The sequence below is a fragment of the Macaca thibetana genome, chromosome X, assembly GCF_024542745.1.
Source record: "Macaca thibetana thibetana isolate TM-01 chromosome X, ASM2454274v1, whole genome shotgun sequence".
Classification (NCBI taxonomy): Eukaryota; Metazoa; Chordata; class Mammalia; order Primates; family Cercopithecidae; genus Macaca; species Macaca thibetana.
The window spans coordinates 142,808,914-142,835,419 of NC_065598.1; the positions used below are offsets into that span (position 1 = coordinate 142,808,914).

Here is a 26,506-nt window from a genome sequence, read left to right on the forward strand (position 1 = left end):
AACATTATTAATAAAAATAAATATCCTTAAAACAAAGTAATGATATTAAATTTAAAATTGTAAGCAATAAAAATAAACAATGAAAGTCACGTAACAAACTATTTGTTTTGCATTGTATTAAACACTTCACATGTGACATCATTTAATCCTTATAACACTTCAAAATAAATATCACCATTTTGCAGATGAGTAAACTGAGGCAACGAGAAGTTTACTGACATGCTCAAGTTCACCAGCTAGTATGTGGCAGAGCCAGGATGCAAACTCAGGTCTGTTTGAGGCCAACACCCAGAAAGACAGTGGCATAGGTAGACCCTGAACTTGAAGCCCCAGTAAAATCCTTTAGATACTGATACAGTTAGCCACTGCTCTTTCTGTCTCCCCACCCTGTCATTCAGTTTCTCATCTATTAGACCTCACACCAGAGTGGGCGGGTGGGGCGGGAGGGGCAACATAATTTGTAAAATGAAAATACAAGATCTCTCATTCAAAATTTATGGATTTCAAAATGGTGATAGCAAAACATTAAACCAAGCATGGAGCTCCCCAAGTGTGGGGCCCTGTTTGACTGCACAAGTCACATATAGATGAAACTCTCTGTCTGCACTGAGTCTGGTGTTTCTTTTCTGTTGAAATGTAGTTAGATTTTTAGTCTTTCATTTGTAACAGGGAAATTTAAAAATAAAAATTCTTTGTGACAAGGAAACGTAATTGGTTCTTTACTATTTTCTACTACCAATTTAAAAGGCTGACTCCTAATCTTTTATTTGCTGAACATGCTAATGAGTGTAAAGATGCAAATTAGAGGCCAAGAGGATTAAATTATGAAAAAAAATGGAGGAGGGGAAAAAGGCCGGAGGCTGTTTGGGTAGAGAGGAAGACCTGAGAAAAAGGCTTGTGTGCTGGCTGATGGGAGACTTTGGAGAGAGTTAAAGAGGAAAAGGAGACAATCGTCCCAGGGAAGAAAGAACAGGGATGAAAGTTTATAAAGCCTAAGCAAAAAGAATAAAGCTGGAGGCATCACACTACCTGACTTCAAACTATACTACAAGGCTCCAGTAACCAAAACAACGTGGTACTGGTACCAAAACAGACATATAGACCAATGGAACAGAGCAGAGGCCTCAGAAGTAATGCCACACATCTACAACCATCTGATCTTTGACAAACCTGTCAAAAACAAGCAATGGAGAAAGGATTCCCTATTTAATAAATAGTGCTGAAAAACTGGGTAGCCATATGCAGGAAACAGAAACTGGACACTTTCTTTACACCCTATACAAAAATTAACTCAAGATGGATTAAAGACTTAAATGTAAGACCTAAAACCATACAAACCCTAGAAGAAAACCTAGACAGTTCCATTCAGGACATAGGCATGAGCAGAGACTTCATGACTAAAACACCAAAAGCAATGGCAACAAAAGCCAAAATTGACAAATGGGATCTAATTACACTAAAGAGCTTCTGCTCAGCAAAAGAAACTCTCATCAGAGTGAACAGGCAACCTATAGAATGGGAGAAAATTTTTGCAATCTATCCATCTGACAAAAGGTTACTATCCAGAATCTACAAAGAACTTAAACAAATTTACAAGAAAAAAAAAAAAAACCATCAAAAAGTGGGCAAAGGATATGAACAGACACTTCTCAAAAGGAGACATGTATGTGGCCAACAAACATATGAATAAAAGCTCATCATCACTGGTCATTAGAGAAATGCAAATAAAAACCACAATGAGATACCATCTCACTCCAGTTAGAATGGCAATCATTAAAATGTATGGAAACAACAGATGCTGGAGAGGATGTGGAGAAATAAGAACGCTTTTACACTGTTGGTGGGACTGTAAACTAGTTCAACCATTGTGGAAGACAGTGTGGCAATTCCTCAAGGATCTAGAACCAGCAATACCATTTGACCCAGCAATCTCATTACTGGGTATATACCCAAAGGATTATAAATCATTCTACTATAAGGACACATGCACATATATGTTTATTGCAGCACTATTTACAATAGCAAAGACTTGGAACCAACCCAAATGCACATCAATGATAGACTGGATAAAGAAAATGTGGCATATATACACCATGGAATACTATGCAGCCATAAAAAAAATGAGTTCATGTCCTTTTCAGGGACATGGATGAGGCTGGAAACCATCATTCTCAGTAAACTAACACAGGAACAGAAAACTAAACACTGCATGTTCTCACTCATAAGTAGGAGTTGAACAATGAGAACATATGGACACAGAGAGAGGAACATCACACACGAAAGCGTGTGATGTCAGGAGGTCAGGGGCTAGAGGAGGGATAGCATTAGGAGAATTACCTAATGTAGATGATGGGTTGATGGGTGCAGCAAACCACCATGGCCCGTGTATATCTATGTAACAAACCTGCACATTCTGCACATGTATCCCAGAACTCAAAGTATTAAAAAAAACAAAGTTTATAAAGATTTGCCATATGACAAGTCATGTCAGTCGTGTTTGATGTCATGGTAGGTTTGATATTTTACTCATATTTTTTTCTTCTACACTTTCAAATAAACTCATAGCAAACATTAATATATTCATAAATATTCATCTATGTTCTACCTAAAATTCTTATGTACTACTAGTGATAGACTATGCTTTGAGACATACTGCTCAAGTTAGTTTAAAAATAATTGTCTTTCAGAGTATGGAAGAAATCAGAGGTGGAGGGCAGGGTATAATATATTCTAGACTTATGGTTGAGACTGCCACTGATGTTGCTTATCTGAGTTAAGATGTTTAATTGTCACTTTCATTTCAAATGCCCATTGTAATGACCGAAAGAGCTATAAAGGGTGAAAACCTGGAGAACCTAGAAAGGTTCCATCTGTCATCTATATGCCAGAAACTTGGAGGGTTCTCTGAAAGATAAAAACATGACGGAGAGAAATCACAGCAACTTGTGTTTCATGTGAAGCCAACGACAAGCCTGTCCAGCAGGGACTGGGGGCTAGGGCACTCTGAGTTGGGGACTCTAAGTTGAGGGATTAATATTCTACAGGAACTCCAGAGAACGCATAACTTGCTGAATATAACTTAGAATGGAGACTCGGGCCTCGGTGTGCTACTGTCAGCCAACACTTACTTCGGATGGTGTGCTGAATCAAGTGGCAACAAGGACAGCAAATTGACGAAGGGGGACACTGAGCAAACAAACAGAAATATGGAACAAAGGTCTTGTCAAGGTCTCTTCCATCTGTAGCTCCCTTCTCATGTCATGTGGGACAGGGTTCTCTGATCTGGCAAAGTGTGCCTAACAATATTAATCTCATTTCTTGTCCTTGTGCTGGAAGCACTCTCCCAGGCCCTTTGTTCAGCCAGCTACTTCTAGCCTTTTTTTTTTCCCCCACTTAATTATCATCTACTCAGAGAGACTGGCTCCCATTTAAAGTAGCCCTCTCCTTTATTCTGTATCAGTATCCACTTTCTTCATAGCACTGATTACAATTTGTAATTATTTAATTTGTTAGTTGACTTACTTTTTGTCTGTCTTCTCCACTGCATTGTAGTAAGCTCCATGAAGGCAGGGATCTTGTCTGACTTGTTCACTGATATATCCTCAAAGCATAGAATATTGTAGGTGTTCAGTAATGAGTAAGCATTAGTAGAAAACAAGCAGGAAAAAATGGATTATTTTTAATATTGCCAAGGTATAATATATAGTGAAGATAAAATTGTCATGATTGAATATGCATTGTCGGAGTATATGAAACAAATAGTTTTAGAAATTTAAGTAGAAATCATCAAAACCACAGTCATGGTGAGGTACTTTAATATTTATCTTTTAGTCCTTGACAAAAAAAATAAACATACAAAGCATTTGTATAATATAATTTAGCTTGATTTAACAGTTATAATAGAGTTCATTGTGAGAGTACACATTCAAATGTGTGTGTATGGAAGTTGCTCTCATTAAAATGAGAAAGAAGATATTATCATTGATATAAAGGAGTTTTAAATATTACAGTGAGTAGTCTTAAGGGCAGCCAGAGAGAAAGGTCGGGTTACCCACAAAAGGAAGCCCATCAGACTAACAGTAGATCTCTCGGCAGAAACTCTACAAGCCAGAAGAGAGTGGGGGCCAATATTCAACATTCTTAAAGATAAGAATATTCAACCCAGAATTTCATATCCAGCCAAACTAAGTTTCATAAGTGAAGGAGAAATAAAATCCTTTACAGACAAGCAAATGCTTAGAGATTTTGTCACCACCAGGCCTGCCCTACAAGAGATCCCGAAGGAAGCACTAAACATGGAAAGGAACAACCGGTACCAGCCATTGCAAAAACATGCCAAAATGTAAAGACCATCGATGCTAGGAAGAAACTGCATCAACTAATGAGCAAAATACCCAGCTAATATCACAATGACAGGATCAAGTTCATACATAACAATATTAACCTTAAATGTAAATGGACTAACTGGTCCAATTAAAAGACACAGACTGGCAAATTGGATAAACAGTCAAGACCCATCAGTTTGCTATATTCAGGAGACCCATCTCACATGCAGAGACACACATGGGCTCAAAATAAAAAGATGGAGGAAGATCTACCAAGCAAATGGAAAACAAAAATAGGCAGGGGTTGCAATCCTAGTCTCTGATAAAACAGACTTTAAACCAACAAAGATCAAAAGAGACAAAGAAGGCCATTACATAATGGTAAAGGGATCAATTCAACAAGAAGAGCTAACTATCCTAAATATATATGCACCCAATACAGGAGCACCCAGATTCATAGAGCAAGTCCTTAGAGACTTACAAAGAGACTTAGACTCCCATACAATAATAATGAGAGACTTTAACACCCCGCTGTCCATTAGACAGATCAACGAGACAAAAAGTTAACAAGGATATCTAGGAATTGAACTCAACTCTGCACCAAGAAGACCTAATAGACATCTACAGAACTCTCCACCCAAAAGCAGCAGAATATACATTCTTCTCAGCACCACATCACAATTATTCCAAAATTGACCACATAGTTGGAAGTAAAGCACTCCTCAGCAAATGTAAAAGAACAGAAATTATAACAAACTGTCTCTCAGATCACAGTGCAATCAAACTAGAACTCAGGACTAAGAAACTCAGTCAAAATCGCTGAACTACATGGAAACTGAACAACCTGCTCCTGAATGACTACTGGGTACATAACGAAATGAAGGCAGAAATCAAGATGTTATTTGAAACCAATGAGAACAAAGATACAACATACCAGAATCTCTGGGACACATTTAAAGCAGTGTGTAGTGGGAAATTTATAGCACTAAATGCCCACAAGAGAAAGCAGGGCAGATCTAAAATTGACACCCTAGCATCACAATCCAAAGAACTAGAGAAGCAAGAGCAAACACATTCAAAAGCTAGCAGAAGGCACGAAATAACTAAGATCAGAGCAGAACTGAAGGAAATAGAAACACAAAAAACCCTTCAAAAAATCAGTGAATCCAGGAGCTGTTTTTTTGAGACGATCAACAAAATTGATAGACCGCTAGCAAGACTAATAAAGAAGAAAAGAGAGAAGAATCAAATAGATGTAATAAAAAATGATAAAGGAGGTATCACCACCGACCCCAGAGAAATACAAACTGCCATCAGAGAATACTGTAAACACCTCTATGCAAATAAACTAGAAAATCTAGAAGAAATGGATAAATTCCATACTAATAATTGCTTTGTAAATAGATGATTTCCTAGCAAAATAAAAATAACAAAATTAACTGTGACCATGAAGTAAAAGATAAAGAACTACCCCTCTCCAAAAAATAAAGACTCAGACTTTTTCTGGATGAGTTTTCCCAAACCTTTAATGGATCAAATCATTCCTACATTGTTTCATCTGTTTTAGTCTAGAAGAAACAACAGGAAGCTTCCTAGGTTATTTTAAGAAGCAGGTATAACTCTCATGCCAAAATTTACAAATGTAGCACACAAAAGAAAACTAAAGACACACTTCACTTAGGAATGTAGGAATGTTGAATCATGAATCCTATATAAAACATTAGCACTTGTGGACTTTGCTCAGGAATGCAAGAATATTTTAATATTGGCAAATATATTAATAGTATTCAATAATTAATAGGCAGGGGGAAAGATCATCATGGCAGTAAATATTAAAAGGATTTGATAGAACCCCAGTTCTATCCCTGATTCAAAATGAAACAAAATAATAACAGAAAATTTGTAGAAAACTACAACTAGAGAAATACATCCTTAATTTAATAAAGGGTATCTATCTTACACCAGCAGCCAACATTATACTTAATTATGAAATACTAGCACATTCCCATTAAAGTCAGGAAAGATTCAAGAACGTCCATTGTTATGGTTGTTAATCAACATAGTTTAAACATTTCTAGGCAATGCAGTGAAAGAAGAAAAATAATTCAGCTGTTAATATTGTACAGAAAGGAGAAAAAGTCATCTATATTTAGTGATAATATGATTGTCTATCTGGAATGACACTGAAGAACAATGAGAACTAATGAGAGTTAACTAAGGTAATAAGAAAATACATGTATAAAAATCAATAGCTCTCTTACATACCATCAATCCACTAGAAAATGTGGTGAAATGGATTATATTCACAAAACAACAAAATATATATGATGCCTGGGAATAAATGTACTAAGAAAAGTGCAGAGCCTATCTGAATACAATGATAAACCTTATTCAGGGACATAAAAAGAGACTTGAATGGAGAAACAAAACTACTTAGGTGAAAAAATTTTGTAACATTATCAGTTCTCTCCAAATGAGTCCACATTTAATTGAATTCATGCCTAGCACACGGGACACACAATAAATGATTTTTGAATGAATGATAAATAAGTGAACATAATTACCATAAAATTTAGAAATTGTTTTTGGCTTGACAAAATGATTTTAAGGTTCATCTAAAAAATTCTCAGAGCTGAAAATAAAATTTGATAATAGAGACAATCAAAAGATTACCAGATCAGTTATTAAAACATAATGACATAAGATAGGCCAGGTGCTGTGGCTTATGGAGGCCAAGATAGGTGGATCACCTGGGATCAGGAGTTTGATACCAGCCTGGGAAACATGGTGAAATCCTGTCTCTTCTAAAAATACAAAAATTAGTTGAGCATGTTGGCGCATGCCTGTAATCGCAGCTACTTGGGAGACCGAGGCACAAGAATCACTTGAACTAGGGAGGCGGAGGTTGCAGTGAGCTGAGGTTGCACCATTGCACTCCATCTTGGGCAACAGAGCGAGACTCTGTTTCAAAAAAAAAAAAAAAAATAAGAAAAGATAAAATAAACAACATTAGTATTGGCACATGAATAGATAGATTTGTGGAACAGAATAGAAAGTCAAGAAGCAGATCTATGATTATGTAAGGATTTAGAATATGATGACGTTATCATAAGTATAATAGAAAAGGATGGATTTAATAAAGGGCCTTAGGACTGCTGGAAAAATTGTATCCCTACTCCATAACACACTGCAAAAAATATACTCCAGGTGTATTAAATATTTAAATTTAAAAAGTACAACCATGAAAATGTTGTTAGTATTAGAGTATAGAATGCCTTTATAGAGGTAAAAATAATAAAGAAAGAGATTGATAGATTTAATTACATATAAAATTTTAAGTTTCTGAGCTTCCCAAACACCATAAAAAATGTAAGGATAACCAATTACCTTGAAAAAAATATTTTAAATATGTGGCAGATTAAGAGTTAAGTTCTCTACTGTGCAACACAATGCGAAAGATGTAAGCTCACTGATTATGAAAGTTGCAAATTAAAACAAAGGATATTTTGTTTCATTTTGGCCATCAAATTGGCAAATAATACAAAACAGAGAGGTTTGAGAAAACTAGCACTTGCCTGTACTACTGGTAGAAGTGTATTTTGGGGTAACTATGCTGGAGGGTAATTTGGACATATTCAAGCACCATGCCTTAAGAATTTATCTGAAGTAATTTTTCATGAATATTTGCAAATATATAAAGCTTCAACGATAATCATTGCAAGCTAATGATAATGCAATGATAATCATTGCAGTATTCTTTATAACATCAATAAATTTTAAACAACCTGAATGTCTTCTTATGGAGAAATTGCTAACTCAATTATAATAGAGCCATATAATAGAATTCTGTGACATTATTAAAGATAGTTTTGGGAAATATTTAATGCTATGGACAAATCTGTGTTATCCTCTTCTCTTATGTAGGAGGGAATTGTGTAAATAAGACTGAAAACCAGTTCCTTAAAATAGTGAGAAAGAAGGATAAGGAAGGTTTTACTGTATGTAAGGCCTTGATTTTTATCAATATATATGTAAGCCAACATATTTTCTAAGGTTTTCTGTGATGGGATCTGATTTAGTTGGAATACATAATGTTTTCAGCTCATCAATTGATTAGGCCTCTTAATACTGTTTGTCAGAGGCAAGTTTACTATTGTAAATCAGTTTACAACAATGGGATGTGTCAGCCTATAGCTTAAGCATTTGCAAATTTAACACTTTTTCAGTTTCACAACAAAATTGCATTCTGATTATTAATAATAAGTTGTTAGGAGATGAAAGTATATCTGTTAGCTATTTGACTTTCTATAATTAATTTAAGCAAAGGTAATTACTATTAAAGGGTCATTGAAAGTGATATATACTTTATATGTTGGGATTAATAATTTTACTTCTTCTTCAGGGCCCTCATATTTTGTGCTTCCAAGTGGGTATATCCTGCAAAACAGTGAAAACACTAATGGCCAATCTCTGGAAGAAGATTACGCATCGGAAGCTCTGCTGAATTTTTTCTTTCCAACAAGTAAGTTCTTGTTTGATTTTTTTCCCCCTCTAATGTTCTTGTTTTGAAAAGAGTAGTTAAATGTTTAGGAAGCAGTGTGGTATATTGGCACTGGAGTGGGACAGAGCTGAGTTTGAATCCTGACTCTGCTCTTTGGCTTAGACAAGACAATCTCTCTGAACCTCAGTGCCCTCATCTTTGAAATGAAGATATTTACCACTAAGAATTATGAGGATGAACTGAGATAATATTTGTAAGGCATTTCATAAATGTATATTACTGTTTATAAAATACTTTTCCTTTGCAAATATCTAAATCTTTCACAATTTACCTGAATGACATTGCCTGAAATTTAGTCACTGACCCAGTATTGTGAAATTGATGTCTTCTGTGGCATTAGTGAGAGGGTACTGTGTGACTGATGTTATGGAATATGCCAGATGTTTCCCCATCTGTTTTAATGATAGAAATCCCAGGCTTCAAGTCCCACCGTCTTTTTGTGATTCTGTATATAATGTGTTTATCAAGCACATTATGACCCCTGAGAATTATTAACCACAAATAAACATGTTTCATTTTGTATAGCATGTGGTGCCCTTTCAAGGAGAAGCTTTGTATAAATTGGAATATGTGAAGTACAAAGACAAAGCTGTTATGAAAAATCATGCAGAATTTATTCTAACAAAATTTGATATACTCTATAAGCACAAAATTATATCTGTTTTTCATTTCCAGGCCTTACTACTGAATTCTTTAGTGAACTTGAAAAAATCTCTTTGTGTTTCTTTGTACTTGTTTCATTACGTTTAAAATAGGCATCTACCAAGGCTGGTTCAACATTCGCAAATCAATAAACATAATCCAGCATATAAACAGAACCAAAGACAAGAACCACATGATTATCTCAATAGATGCAGAAAAGGCTTTTGACAAAATTCAACAGCCCTTCATGCTAAAAACGCTCAATAAATTCGGTATTGATGGAACATACCTCAAAATAATAAGAGCTATTTATGACAAACCCACAGCCAATATCATACTGAATGGGCAAAAACTGGAAAAATTCCCTTTGAAAACTGGCACAAGACAGGGATGCCCTCTCTCACCACTCCTATTCAACATAGTGTTGGAAGTTCTGGCTAGGGCAATCAGGCAAGAGAAAGAAATCAAGGGTATTCAGTTAGGAAAAGAAGAAGTCAAATTGTCCCTCTTTGCAGATGACATGATTGTATATTTAGAAAATCCCATTGTCTCAGCCCAAAATCTCCTTAAGCTGATAAGCAACTTCAGCAAAGTCTCAGGATACAAAATTAATGTGCAAAAATCACAAGCATTCGTATACACCAGTAACAGACAAACAGAGCCAAATCATGAATGAACTTCCATTCACAATTGCTTCAAAGAGAATAAAATACCTAGGAATCCAACTTACAAGGGATGTAAAGGACCTCTTCAAGGAGAACTACAAACCACTGCTCAGTGAAATAAAAGAGGACACAAACAAATGGAAGAACATTCCATGCTCATGGATAGGAAGAATCAATATCGTGAAAATGGCCGTACTGCCCAAGGTTATTTATAGATTCAATGCCATCCCCATCAAGCTACCAATGAGTTTCTTCACAGAATTGGAAAAAACTGCTTTAAAGTTCATATGGAACCAAAAAAGAGCCCGCATCTCCAAGACAATCCTAAGTCAAAAGAACAAAGCTGGAGGCATCACGCTACCTGACTTCAAACTATACTACAAGGCTTCGGTAACCAAAACAGCATTGTACTGGTACCAAAACAGACATATAGACCAATGGAACAGAACAGAGTCCTCAGAAATAATACCACACATCTACAGCCATCTGATCTTTGACAAACCTGAGAGAACAAGAAATGGGGAAAGGATTCCCTATTTAATAAATGGTGCTGGGAAAATTGGCTAGCCATATGTAGAAAGCTGAAACTGGATCCTTTCCTTACTCCTTATACAAAAATTAATTCAAGATGGATTAGAGACTTAAATGTTAGACCTAATACCATAAAAACCCTAGAGGAAAACCTAGGTAGTACCATTCAGGACATAGGCATGGGCAAAGACTTCGTGTCTAAAACACCAAAAGCAACGGCAGCAAAAGCCAAAATTGACAAATGGGATCTCATTAAACTAAAGAGCTTCTGCACAGCAAAAGAAACTACCATCAGAGTGAACAGGCAACCTACAGAATGGGAGAAAATTTTTGCAATCTACTCATCTGACAAAGGGCTAATATCCAGAACCTACAAAGAGCTCAAACAAATTTACAAGAAAAAAACAAACAGCCCCATCAAAAAGTGGGCAAAGGATATGAACAGACATTTCTCAAAAGAAGACATTCATACAGCCAACAGACACATGAAAAAATGCTCATCACTGGCCATCAGAGAAATGCAAATCAAAACTACAATGAGATACCATCTCACACCAGTTAGAATGGCGATCATTCAAAAGTCAGGAAACAACAGGTGCTGGAGAGGATGTGGAGAAATAGGAACACTTTTACACTGTTGGTGGGATTGTAAACTAGTTCAACCATTATGGAAAACAGTATGGCGATTCCTCAAGGATCTAGAACTAGATGTACCATATGACCCAGCCATCCCATTACTGGGTATATACCCGAAGGATTATAAATCATGCTGCTATAAAGACACATGCACACGTATGTTTATTGCGGCACTATTCACAATAGCAAAGACTTGGAATCAACCCAAATGTCCATCAGTGACAGACTGGATTAAGAAAATGTGGCACATATACACCATGGAATACTATGCAGCCATCAAAAAGGATGAGTTCATGTCCTTTGTAGGGACATGGATGCAGCTGGAAACCATCATTCTTAGCAAACTATCACAAGAACAGAAAACCAAACACTGCATGTTCTCACTCATAGGTGGGAACTGAACAATGAGATCACTTGGACTCAGGAAGGGGAACATCACACACCGGGGCCTATCATGGGGAGGGGGGAGGGGGGAGGGATTGCATTGGGAGTTATACCTGATGTAAACGACGAGTTGATGGGTGCTGACGAGTTGATGGGTGCAGCACAGCAACATGGCACAAGTATACATATGTAACAAACCTGCACGTTATGCACATGTACCCTACAACTTAAAGTATAATAATAATAAATAAATAAAATAAAATAAAATAGGCATCTACCAATGAGAATAGCAAAATAAAGAAGTTCCTTAAATAAACTCAAAATACTGCCATGGTCAAACTGAGTAAATAAAAAAGAAATCTGAGGTGTTATGTTGTATAGGCTGAAAGAATGATTTGAGTGCCAAAATTAGTCGCAAACAACAACTAATGATGAGTTAAGCTTTAAAGCTTATGAAAACAACAGATGCAAACGGTCATATACTTACTTTTAATAACTACATTGTACAGACACTGAAACCACCTGTAAAAATGGTCCGAAAAAGATATGTGCATTTCCCAAATATTTCTCCAACCTGGTGCAGGAAAGTGAGTCAAAATCAATTATATGAAGTAACAATTTTATCCAACAAAATAAAGTTGTTCCATTTTAATAGAAATGTCTGACCTAGGTTGATTCAAACAATGATTAAATATTTATAAAATGTATATACTGTCTTCTTTGAAGACAATAACTACAGTTTCATAAAGCGTGAAATATTTTTAACCAATTTATTTCCTCCCCCACTTAATTGAAAATAAACGTTCTTACCACTTAAGCATGAAAACAATGTTCATTGTTTTGTCATTAGGCTATTATTCATAAAATATTTATCTCTTGCAGATTAAAATGATAACCTTGACACACACTGGCAGGAAAGCTTGAGAGATCACCTGATCTTTCTCCTTTTGGACAAAATTATATACCTATACCTGACAAAAAATTGTTCTACCTTTTTGATTCTTTAAAATTAGCAATGCCTCTGAGTAATTTGAGCCTGAAAGTTAATTTGTTTTTCTTTTTTTGAGGCAGTCTGGCTCTGTTGCCAGGCTGGAGTGCAGCGGCATGATCTCAGCTCACTGCAACCTCTTCTTCCCAGGTTCAAGCAATTCTCCTACCTCAGCCTCCCGAGTAGCTGGGACTACAGGCAAGCGTCACCACACCTAGCTAATTTTTTTATTTTTATTAGAGACAGGTTTTCGCCATGTTGGCCAGGATGGTCTTGATCTCTTGACCTTGTGATCCACCCGCCTCGGGCTCCCAAAGTACTGGGATTATAGGTGTGAGCCATCAGGCCTGGCCCATGTTAATTTTAATATCTAGCATAAAATCCATCAGATGCACTTAAAGTATAAATTATCAGCTGATCTTAGAGATCATATAGTCTAGTCTCGTCTATGATTTAACCCTAACAGTAACCATCTCTTTAGCATTTCTGGAAAGTGGTGTTTGAACAGTACCCATGGTGAGAAACTCAGCATGCAAGGAAGTCCATCCCATCGTTGAGTAGTCCTGACTATTTTCACCGTTTTCTGGGTATTTGACACCCAGAACTGAACACTTGATGCGATCCAACCTAGGGGAGAGGAGCCACTCTGGGCCTAGCAGAATTGAAGAGCAGATTACTTAGAATATAGAACAACAAGTAGGATAAACTCTCCTGTCTAAAATGTTTGGAAAATGAGTATCTAGGCCACTTGGTAGTGCATTACATTTTTTATCTTGCATAAGTTACTTTGATCCTTTATTATTTTTAAAACAGAGGTTGTAAAACTCAGTTTGGGAGTTTGTTGCAAAGATTAGTAATAAAGTGTGTAAGGCAAGGTTCCTGGCCCAAACAGGTGCCTAAAGAATGGTAGATATTATTATTTTTACCTTGGCTTCAGCAATTGCCAATCTTTAAAAAAGAGGAATGTAGTAAAGTATACTGAGATTAAAATTTGCATAAAACAATTATATTGTTCTTTGCTGATGTTGAAGTGCTTTAGTGATTATAAAATATCAGTTACTACTTTTAAGTTTGTAATCATTGATAGTATAAGAGATTGAACCGAATCTATTCTGGCCTTAACACATAGACATACTGTGGAGGTTTTTCTTTTTGAATGAAAATCTGATATCGTGCTTTTTAGTTTGTATTTGTTTCTCTTATAAAGCAGGATATTATAGAAAATAAACTATTTGAGCTTGCAAGTCTTTTAGATTCAGGTATGTATGAATTTATTGCAGTTGCATGTGAATCTTGGTGTTAATGCCATAAATCATTGCCTGTTTAAAATTATAGAGTCATAATTTAAGGGTGAAACAAAGAATCCTAAAATGTATTGTAGTGCCAATATAGTAAGTGTTCACACAAAGTAGGTCAATACCAGTGTATCACTTTAGTCACTAGCAGCAAACTATGTAATTTTTACTTACATTCATTCTCATTGATGCATTCAGTGAGTTTCTGTAGCTTAGTAACGTTAAGTCAGAGGATATATGTGGGATCATTTTAACAAGGGGTTAGTTTTAAAAGCATTTGACCTGTTGTTATTTAATTCTTCTGTGTTATATTTGCATCACCAGCACTCATCATTTATTGTCCTTTTAAACTATCTTACCAATGATTTTTTAACAACTTGTAATTTTCTGCAGTTCACCTAGATTTGAAAATGTGATATTAAATAACTTAGTGGTAACTTTTAGCTGGTCTTACTTTCTTTTAGCACCCATCACTAGCTGTATATGCCATTCAATGCTTGCTTTTCTTCTTTGTCTTGCAATAATTATTAAATTAGGGAAAGTGCTAATTAACCATGCTGAATTCTGTTTCTTAAATTTCTGTTTCTAAAAGCTTGCATTATGAGCGAAAATCAGGTGGTAAAGCCTTGTAATGAGCTGGAAGATCTTAATGAGAGTGAATGTTTGAGCTACAAATGTTGTTTTTCATCATTGGGGACCATGAGCTTCAAATGTTTTGCTCCATTAAGAGATGGTAAGTTCTTCCTCTTTCATTTATTTCTATTTTTTAATATTAAATAAGCAGATCACAATGGCATAAGTTCACATTTGGATTTCCCAGCTTAATACTTAAATGGGACTCCCAATTCTAGGGCAATGCTCCTTAGAAAGTCCTGAGGTGGTCACGACTCTAGTCAGGAGCAGTTTCTGCTTAGCCTTTAGATGGTGACTTTGGTAATTCAAAAATTAGTCTCTTTTTTTTTTTTTTTTTTTTTTTGCTTTTGTCACTCTCTGTGTGTTGTCCTAAAGTTTCCAGGCTGTATGGAACCCTCAGTGGCTGAGAGAAGATACCGGTTGGGCATGCCTTAGCTTGCTTTTCCTTGCCCAGCTTTTCCTTCTAGGTAGAATTCTTCCCATTTGTCTTGTCTTCGTCATCTCAGTATGTAGCAGTGGACTTAGATGTTTCTTTTAAGGTCTACTTATTAGTTTTTCTTTATTGGGTATTTTTTGAGATAGCGTCTCACTCTGTCACCCAGGCTGGAGTGCAGTGGTGACGTGGTCATAGCTGACTGCAGCCTCAACATCCAGGGCTCAAGTGATCCACCTGCCTCAGCTTCCTAAGTCGTTGGGACTACAGACGTGCGCCAGCATACCCGGCTAATTTTTAATTTTTTGGTAGAGACAGGATCTCCCTAGGCTTCCTAGGCTGGTCTCAAACTCTTGGGCTCCAGCAGTTCTCCCGCCTCGACCTCCCAAAGTGCTGGAATTTATAGGTGTGAGCCACCACACCTAGTCTCGTTCTATAGTTTGTGAATTAGGTTCTTCTGAATACTTTTTTCTTTACAAAGTTTTGAGAACTACACCATCTGTTTTTGTTACCTTCATTTGGATAGTGGGGATGTATTTCCAGTTGCTCTCATGATACATGGATTTGATATGATGAAATACTAACAAATACTACAAAAAGGATGCATGCAAAATAATATCTTAAGTTAATATAGTCCCTATTCAATTTATGGCTTTTTGTTGAACATGTAGTGTTAATACTGGAAACTAAAAGCTGATCATGAATATAATCTTACAATTTTAACACTGTCACATGTTATTTGTAATTCATTTATCAGTTCGGTCTTTATATTATGTATGAAGCAACATTTGGTTCTTGCAGAGGAAAAAATTTAACCATGACTTACAATTCCCCAATCACATTAGAATGCATTTTCCAATGAATATAAGACTAAAATATGCTTATTTCACCTGCGCATTCTTGATTCCTTGTTTAATTTAATATTTTGTAATTTGGAAGTAAACCTGCAGCACCTGGTTATTCCCAGACAGTCTCCCATCCAAGTACTAACCAGGCTAGACCCTGCTTAGCTCACAAGATCAGATGAGATGGGGCATATTCAGGGTGGTGTGACCATAGATTAAGAAGCTACTTATTTACCAAGTTAATGGTTCATAGATTAATGTGCTCCCCAAGTGCTCTAGGATGTACAACGTATGGTCAAGAGAAAAAACCTATTTAGGGCCAGAGGAAGAAATATATTATATGCATCATAATAATCAATGATTGTACAAAAAAGAGTAGGATCATTTTATTAAGGCTTCATTATGGGATACATATTGAAAGTGTAGCCTTCAGTGTGTTTCAAGAACATTTCATGAACTCCTGTTCTTTATAAAGTAGCAAGGATATTTACCTGTCACATAAGAATACCTCCTCATTTCACTTTATTAACTGATAGTTACTTTATAAAGACTTTATGAAAGAACCTGGATTTACTTCTCTTGCTTAAGTCGTGAAAGTAACAGGATATAATTAAACCAACAGAGCCTAAACAGATGATGCGAATGTTTGGGCTTGGTGCAATCAGCCTGATCGTCCTGGGATATCTGCCCATTTATTGCTGCTCTCTTTTCTGGAGGAGGTAGGCAAACGTAAACTTTTATTTGCTGGTTGCTAAGTATACATGAGTATTTGTGTATAGACATATTTATTAATATACTTCAGAAATATAGGGATTATGTTTGGGTTCTTTATGTTGAAAATATGGTAACTTGGGAAAAACCTAAAACTAGAGTTGCCATAATATGTTTTTAAAATACATGTTATCAGCCAGGCGTGGTGGCTCATGCCTGTAATCCCAGCACTTTGGGAGGCTGAGGCGGGTGGATCACTTGAGGTCAGGAGTTCGAGACCAGCCTAACCAACATGGCAAAACCCCATCTCTATTTTAAAAAATACAAAATTAGCCGGGCATAGTGGCACATGCCTGTAATCCCAGCTACTTGGGAGACTTAGGCAGGAGAATTGCTTGAACCTGGGAGGCCGAGGCGGGTGGATCACTTGAGGTCAGGAGTTCGAGACCAGCCTGGTCAACATGGTGAAACCCCATCTCTATTTAAAAAATTAGCCGAGCATGGTGGTGCACACCTGTAATCCCAGCTACTTGGGAGGCTTAGGCAGGATAATTGCTTGAACCTGGGAGGCAGAGGTTGTAGTGAGCCAAGAACACGCCACTGCACTCCAGTCTCAGCAACGAGAGTGAAAATCCATCTCAAAAATAAAATGTGCATTATTTTATTTTTCCATAGATTTTCTTCCTGCATAGTATCTGTACATTCCCTCATCAAACAAATCCACAGTTCGAAAGAAAAATAAAGTAGCAAGCTTGGTGTGTGTGCAGTGGGGGTGGCTATTAACTGTAAATCAGAACAGTTCCTGGAAGTGTTAGCTTCCATTGAGTCATCTGCCATTGCTCTTTAATGATCATCTACCGTTGGGTCATAAAGCCTTGATCTGTCTTCAAGCCAATTGGTAAACAGATTTCTTCGTAGCATCTTATACAAAATGCCAATGGACTACCAGCATGATGCTTCCCAGTTTTTTTTTAAAGAATATATATATTAATATATATATATATAGCTCCCCACCTATGGGGACAGAGTGGGTATACAGATATAGAGCACAGTCAGGGCTAGAGTGAGGTGAGTGAGGCACTTAGAGCACAAAGTTAAGGGAAGCACCCACGCTAAGGTTTGTGCGGTGCAAGGTCAGTGTTGTCACTACCCTGAGAATAAGTACCTCCTTAAATTCTCTGATAAAGAGAAGGTGCCTGTTGAAGGTTAAGCATCTTTGATGTTTTTATTGAAGTTAATGGGGAAGTAGTAGTTGAGTTACCAGAATATGGTTTAGATTTTGCAAGAAGAATTCGACTGTACACACTACCTTACTTTGGATAAAGATCGTCAAGGTGATTGGCAGTAGGAGTGGAATTTTTGACCCTTCCTTCTTCTCTTCAAAGGTTGATTTTTTATTAAAAAAAAAAACCATGAATAAACAATAAAGTAACATTTGCTAGAAATTGGTGGCTAGGAATATACCATGAAATTTAGAGACTTTCTAGGATAATAAGTTTGGTATGATAACTTCATTATGGTCCCTGTGTTATGCCTCTGCAAAGGGATTTTATGGGGGTGTTCAGGTTCTCTGGATTTTTTTTTCTCTAAAGTGAAATCCAAAGGATTATTCTCTGGATGCTAATATATTTCCTTCTTTCTGCATAATACAGACTGCTTGAGAAACTTGAACAATGTGAGTAAGTGTATATATTGGATACTATACGTTTTGGTTTACTATGTTTATTTATTTTACTATTTTGTGCAAGAGCAGTATGCTCCTTCTGTCATCTTGAGCTGACTATCATCACCCTTGGAGCAGGCAGCAGATTCATCTTGCTGCTTAGCTGAATTTCCAGGAACAATGATTGAGAGTGGATGGGCACTTTAAGCCTATTATGGTAGGCTGATTTTAGAGGCAAGGGGAATAATTGTGTAAGAATGGGGAAATCCCATCCCTGATACCAAACAAGGAGCCAAGTGTAGGCCAAAGTCTGCTTTTGCAGGGCAAGATATCTCCTTAGAATGATTTCCTTAACTCAGTTTCTGTTCTCCATTTCAAAGAATTAAGAGATAGGTAAAATATTAGAGTAACTAAAATAACCCATAAAAGAGAAATAGACACAGCAGTAAAATCAATATGTGATGGCTTAAAAAGGAAAAGAAAGAAGCCAAACACAGTTGTTTGTCTAAATCAGAGGTACCAAAACCTATTATGACTATCTGCAGTAATGTGATTTGGGCCTCTTTTGGAAGACCTTTTTTTGTTCTTTCATCATTGGAAGACACCCTTAAGCTCCTCCTCCTGCTAAATCCTGTCTAAACATTAAATAACTGAGCATTCCTTTAAGAAAGAACTGTCGTAGCTCTTCTCTTGTCCTTCAGTTATAAGCCAAAACAAACAATGTTTTGGTATTCCCCAACCTCTGCAATTTGGACAGTGCCTTTTTTTAAGGATCACCTAAGGAGCCAACAACTGGCAAAAGTTGGAGAGCTTAAAAAATGAGAAGTACTTTGGGAGACCGAGGCAGGCAGATCACGAGGTCAGGAGTTCGAGACCAGCCTGAACAACATGGTGAAACCCCGTCTCTACTAAAAATATAAAAATTAGCCAGCCATGGTGACACATACCTGTAATCCCAGCTACTCAGGAGGCTGAGGCAGGAGAATCGCTTGAACCCGGGAGGCGGAGGTTACAGTGAGCCAAGATAATGCCACTGCACTCCAGCCTGGGCGACAGAGTGAGACTCCATCTCAAAAACAAAAACAAAAACAAAAAAACAAAAATGTGAAGCAATTTGAGTTGGTGGGAGAAGTAAAAGCAGTGTAGGTGAAAAGGGTAATTACGCACCAGAGCCATATGTACTTCAGTTTCTGGCACCTAAGTCATTTTTTCCACTATTGACCATATTCATTCAATGTTTGCATGTGCCAGGTATAATGGAGGATACAGAATTTTTAAGACATAGGCCCTAATTTTAAGGAGCTTAAATCCACCTTAAAACAAATCCCAAGTTTGACACATTTAAATTACAATATAAGATGAAAATAATTAAGGACTAAAATGGATGGTAGCAATAACTTACAAAAGTTTTGAAGCAGTGGAGAATAGGTTAAGTGGGAGAGGGCAGGTCAGGCTTCATGGTAGAGGTGCCGTTTGAGGTCGATTTTGAAGGGGGACAGATTTGGAGTAGATGGAGGGGGTCCTTTTCACAGAATTAATTACATTCAGATGGTGGTCTTCTCTCTATAGACACCTTAACTGATTTCACTTCTGAGCAGATACGGCTTAATTTTTCCACTGGAATAATCTATAAATGAATCTGTAGTTTACTTCTAGTTGACTTGAGTTCTAGTGTGATATGAACCCGGTATACAGAGGACTCAAGTGGGCTTGAACTGGGTGCACATACAAAAGGAAGCAGAGAGCCTTAGTGAAAAACTTTCTAAGAATTTACTAATAACTATATTAAACTAACATATAAGATGTGTTTTGAAATTTATTGCGTCCTCAAGGTTATGTAAGATCTATTTTTATCCTAATTAATAGGGATCAGAAGCTTCATTAGGTATAAGTGCCACTAGTAGGCTTAAGCCTTCGCTTAGAGGAGAAGGAAGGAAAAGATCAAGTGGATAGCAACAAAAGGAAGCAGGGAAGAGGGATTCTAAGGGGAGGAGAAAAAGGGAGGTGGCTGAATTGTTTTTATAACAGCTATTACTGTAGCCAGTGACAGTAGTCTCAAGTGCAGTTTCTAATTCGGTTTCTAATCTTTATCTGCTTTTAGATGAAGTTTAAATCTGTGTGTATATGCCATTTAAACATCTGTGGATTATGTAGTGATATGATACTTGAGTGTGTCTGTAGCTTTGGTAAGGTGGAAAATTTAAACATTATAATACCATACCTGTTACATTCAGATGAAGTGCATTTTCATGTTCTTTTTCTTCCTATCAGATTGAATTTGTAACTTTGAATTAAGACAGAATTCAGAACTTAGTCTGAAAATGACAAAACTGTATTTTCTTTCAACTAATAAAATGTCTATTTTTTTTAAAGATTGCAGATCATCTGATACACAGATGATGTAAAAAGCACATCCCCCATACACTTTCAATGTTGCTACTTGCCAGATGGCTGTTACTGAAAATTTCTACATTTAGACAAATCCTGCTGCATGATTCCCTGTATTATAATTTGGTTTTCATTATGCCAATAGTCTTAGTGCCACTTATTTTCTTACAATGAGAGGTAAAGAACTGGGAATAAATGTGTCAAAAACTGCCTTAAAATCATCACCCATTGAATTTAAAAAATAGGCATTTACATTTTCAATTTCCCATGTTTGCATGTCTCATTATACTGTACAATATAATTAGTAATGTTATTTTGAAAAACTTTATGCAGTAATTAGTGAACTACTGGAAAGTTTGAAGTTCCTAGGATTATATACATCTGGATTCAGAGGAAGGAAATAAAATCTATAAATTTTGAAAAGTATGACTAGCCTCTAAGAACTTTGATAAAATATGTCAGATGAGAATGTGAGCAAACTGTAACTCTGTTCTAACATGAGTCACTATAGATTTGAAATTTGTATAAAGCTGGTTCTTCTTGGACGCTGTTCAGAGTAATTTAATTACTGAAATAATAAGAAAACCTCATTATATGCGGATCATATGTCTGAGGTGTTCCCATTGCAAGGACTCCAAGGACAGCATTTTAGAGAACTCTGGCATAGTAGGTACTATTAAAAGGAACATTCTGTTGCCAAGTAACTAATAACTTCATTGCAAAATGAAGTGACCTTTTCTCAATTCCCATTCAATTAGATGTTTTTGTCACAGAGTACACTGTTGACTGCTCCCTTCTTGAAATTTTCCCCTCTTGGATTTCATTGTTCCTCTTAAAATTTTGATCCGTCTCAGTCTGCTTTTCTTTGTTCTCCCAAATGTGGTTATTTCCCAAAGCCTTACTCTCATTTATCAGAGAATGTTAGAAATATATAGGAGGAAGACATTTTAAAAGATCTGTGTTCCAATTCTGCTTTTGCCATGTTTCATGGATGTGTTTAAATTCTTTGAGTATTGATTTTCTAACAAAATTATAGTAGAGACTTGAGTTAGATAATTTCTACGGTATTTTCTGATCATAGTATTCCAAGAGTCTCTGGGTAAATTACTCTTAAATCCAAATCCTAAAATCCTCACCTCTGTCTGTTCCATATTTCCAGTCATGCTCGTGAATTAGATGTTTTATCAGCACCTCATGTGAAAAAGTGAACTCATTTTCTTTTTCTCCTAAAGCATCTCCCCTTGACACTTCTCCATTCCTGTCAGTGATTTCTTTAGTTTCCAAAGCTGGAACCTTAGAGTCATTGGTGACTATTTCTTCTCATTTATCCTCAATATATAATTTTTTCACTTACTCTTCTTGTAATTTTTTTTTGTTGTTGTTGTTTTGTTCTTCTTTGGAATGAGTCTGGAATTTGTCCCTTCTCCCATTTTATTGTTGTAATTTAGTCCCAGCCTTGAGTGCTTTTTCCCGTTCTAGGCAAGTGGCTTCAGGAGAGGAGCAAAAGGGGACTAAGGGTAGCATCTAAAGAGCAAAGGCAGGTTTCAGAGCTGAGAGGTCATACTTATATATCTAATCCAAGAGATTCTTAGAAGAGAGACACTATCTGAGATGGGGCTGCAGGTGGGGCTTGGAGGATGGCTAGGAGGTGGGTTCCAGAGAAGTTTCTTGGTACTTAAATAGGAATGTATGGCATTGGCCTTAGGTGAAGAGGAATTAAGGATACCTGCCAAACCAGTTTGGACATACACCTGGACTCCTAAGCTACTCCCCCTCTAATCCATCCTGCAATGTCTTGCCAGACTCATCTTCCTGAAATATCTCTATTTCATTTCATTATATCATTCAAGAACTTCTAATGCTTTCAATAATATCTGTGTTCCAGGCCTTGTGTTAGGTGCTGTGAAGGACAAACAAGCAAATCAGATTATGCTCTGTGCTCCCAGGGAACACATAGTTTATCTAATAAGGGACATATACAAGTATCTAAGGTAGAAAATCATTGTCCATAAAAGAGGTACAGGTAAAAACTTAGCATGTAGATGGCTTCTATGGAAGTAAACCTGGGATTTTTTTTTTTTTTTTTTTTTTTTTTAAAGACAAGTTCTCGCTCTGTAACCCAGGCTGGAGTGCAGTGGCACAATCATAGCTCACTGCAGCCTCGACTTCCTGGGGTCCAGCAATCCTCCCACCTCAGTCTCCTGAGTACCCAGGACCACAGGCGTGTGCCACCACACCCAACTAATTTTTGTATATTTGGTAGAGACAAAGTTTCACCATGTTGCCCAGGCTGGTCTCAAACTCCTAAGCTCAAGGAATCCACCTGCCTTGGCCTCCTAAAGTGCTGGGATTACACACAGAAGCCAACGTGCCCAGCCCGTGGGTCCTGGGCTTTTCTTTACTGGGAGAGTTTTGTTATAGCTTTGCTCTCATTACTTGTTATTGGTCTGCTCAGGTTTTGGATTTCTTCCTGGTTCAATTTTGTTAGGTTGTATGTGTCTAGACATTTTTCCATTTCTTCTAGATTTTCCAATTTATTGGCATATAGTTGTTCAAAGTAGCCACTATTGACCTTTGAATTTCTATGGTATCAGTTACAATGCCTTCTTTTTTATCTCTGATTTTACTTATTTGGGTATTCTCTCTTGTTTGCTTAGTCTGGCAAAAGGTCTGTGAGTTTTATTCATCTTTCTTAAAAAACAACTTTTTGTTTCATTAATCTTTTATATTCATTTCAAATTTATTTATTTCTGCTCTCATCTTTATTATTTTGTTCTCCTAATTGTGGGTTTGGTTTGATTTTGCTTTTCTGGTTATTTAAGATGTATCATTAGGCTGTTTATATGAAGTTTTCCCTCTTTTTAATATAGGTACTTATAGCTATAATCTTCCCTCTGAGTACTGCTTCTGTTGTATCCCAGGTTTTGGTATATCATGTGTCCATTATCAGTTGTTTCAAGAAGTGTTTTAATTTCCTTCTTAATCACTTCATTGATTCATGGCTATTCAGGAACATATTGTTTAATTTCCATATATTTGTATAGTTTCCAAATTTCCTCTTGTTATTGATTTCTAGTTTTATTCCATTGTGGTGAGAGAAGATGCTTGTTATTGTTTTAATTTTTTTCAATGTTTTAAGGCTTGCTTTGTGACCTAACACACAGTCTATCCTTGAGGATAATTCATGTGCTGGGGAAAGAAGGTGTATTCTGTAGCCATTGTATGAAGTTTTCTCTAAATATCTATTAGGTCTATTTGGTGTACAGTGCAGATTAAGTCTGATGTTACTTTGTTCATTTTCTGTCTGGAAGATCTGTCCAGTGCTGACAGTAGGGTATTGAAGTCACTAGCTATTATTGTACTGGGGTCTATCTCTATCTTTAGCTCTAATACTATTTGCTTTATGTATCTAGGTGCTCCAGTGTTGGGTGCACATATATTTACAATTGCTATATTCCATTGCTGAGTTGACCTCTGTCATTATTTGGTGACTGTCTTTGTCTCTTCATATAGTTTTGTTTTGAAATGTATTTTTTCTGATGTAAGTATAGCTACTCCTGCTCTGTCTTGGTTCCCATTGGTATGGAATGTCTTTTTTTCATTCTTTTATTTTCAATCTATATGTATCTTTCTAGGTGAAATGTGTTTCTTGTAGGCAACTGATGATTTCATTGATATGGAATGTCTTTTTTCATTCCTTTATTTCCAGTCTATATGTGTCTTTATGGGTGAACTGTGTTTCTTCATATAGTTTTGTTTTGAAATATATTTTTTTCTGATGTAAGTATAGCTACTCCTGCTCTGTCTTGGTTTCCATTGGTATGGAATGTATTTTTTTCATTCCTTTATTTTCAATCCATATGTGTCTTTTTAGGTGAAGGGTGTTTCTTGTAGGCAACTGATGATTGGGTCTCGTCTTTATATCTATTCAGCCACTCTATGTCTTTTGATTGGAGAGTATAGTCCATTTATATTCAGTGTTATTATTGGTAAGTAATGACTTACTTCTGCCATTTTGTTATTTGTTTTCTGGTGGCCTTGTGGTCTTCTCCTTCTACTTTCCTTCCTTCCTGTCTTCCTCTAGTGAATGTGATTTTCTCTGGTGATATGATTTAGTTTCTTGCTTTTTATTTTCTGTGAATCCATTGTATGTTTTTTGATTAGACGTTACCATGAGGCTTGCAAATACTATCTAATAACCTATTATTTTAAGCTGATAACAACATAACATTGTTTGCATAAACAAACAAGCAAAAAGGAAACTAATAAAAACTTTACATCATAGCTTCATCCCCCAACTTCTAAACTTTTTGTTGTTTCTGTTTATATCTTATAGTAGTCTATGTTTTGAAGAGTTGTTGCAGTTAATATTTTTGATTGGTTCGTCTTTTAGTCTTTCCACTTAAGAGTGGTTTATACAACAAAGTTACATTGTTATAATATTTTGTGGTTTTCTATATACTTATTGTTACCGGTGAGTTTTGTGCCTTCAGATGATTTATTATTGGTCATTAACATCCTTTTCTTTTTCGTCAAAGTATTCAATTTAGCATTTTGTGTAGGACATATCTGGTATTGATGAAATCCCCCAGCTTTTGTTTGTCTGGGAAAGTCTTTATTTTTCTTCATGTTTGAAGGATATTTTCGTTGGACATACTATTCTAGGGTGAAGGAGTAGTATGTCTTATTTTTCCTTCAGCACCTTATATGTATCATGCCACTCTCTCCTGGCCATAAGGCTTCTGCTGGTAACTCTGCTGCCAGACTGACTGGGGCTCCATTGTGTGTCGTTTGTTTCTTATCTCTTAGTGCTTTTAGGATCCGTTGTTCATCCTTGACCTTTGGGAGTTTGATTATTAAATGCCTTGAGGTCATCTTTTGGTTAAATCTGCCTGGTATTCTATAACCTTCTTGTACTTGTATATTGATATCTTTGTCTAGATTTGGGACATCCTCTGTTATTATTACTTTGAACAAACTTTTACCTCTATCACCTTCTCTACCTCCTTTATAAGGCCACTAACTCTTAGATTTGCCCTTTTGAGACTATTTTCTAGATGTTGTAGGCATGTTTCATTGTTTTCTTTATTCTTTTTTCTTTTGTCTCCTCTGACCATTTTAAATGCTATTAATGTATTTTAAAATAGCCTATCTTCAAGGTCACTAATTGTTTATTCTACTTGATCAATCTGCTATTAAAAAACTCTGATGCATTCTTCAGTATGTCGGTTGCATTTTTAACTCCAGAATTTCTGCCTGATTATTTTTAATTATTTCAACCTCTTTGTTCAATTTATCTGATATAATTCTGCATTCCTTTTCTGGGTTCTGTTGAATTTCTTTGTGTTTCCTCAAAACAGCTATTTTGAATTCTTTGTCTGAAAGGTACTATGTCTCTGTTTCTCCAGGATTAGTCTCTGGTGCCTTATTTAGTTCATTTGGTGATTTCACATTTTCCTGGATGGTCTTGATGCTTGTGAATGTTCGTCTGTGTCTGGGCATTGAAGAGTTAGGTATTCATTGTACTGTTCACTATCTGGGCTTGTTTGTACCTATCTTTCTTCGGACAGATTTCCAGGTGTTCTAAGGGACTTGAGTGTTGTTATCTAAGCTGTATTTGCATTAGGAGGCATACCAAATTCAGTGACACTGTGGCTCTTGCAGACTTGTAGAGGTATTGCCTTAATGGTCTTGGATAAAAAACAGAATAATTCCCTGGATTACCATCAGAGGCTCTAGTTCTCATCCTTTCCTTTTCCCCAATCAAATGGAATCTCTCTCTCTCTGGGCTGAGCTGCCTGGAGCT

The 26,506-nt window shown here is 36.4% G+C and overlaps 1 protein-coding gene across 1 annotated transcript in view; it reads left to right on the forward strand.

Annotated features, from left to right (window-relative positions):
- The window catches only part of FMR1NB (FMR1 neighbor), a 46,695-nt gene that overhangs the window by 13,290 nt on the left and 6,899 nt on the right, over nucleotides 1-26,506 (forward strand). The window contains exons 2-4 of the mRNA XM_050775214.1: nucleotides 8,728-8,847; nucleotides 14,620-14,760; nucleotides 16,561-16,657. Of these exons, the coding sequence (XP_050631171.1) occupies nucleotides 8,728-8,847; nucleotides 14,620-14,760; nucleotides 16,561-16,657 (358 nt within the window). The remainder of the gene's footprint in view (nucleotides 1-8,727; nucleotides 8,848-14,619; nucleotides 14,761-16,560; nucleotides 16,658-26,506) is intronic.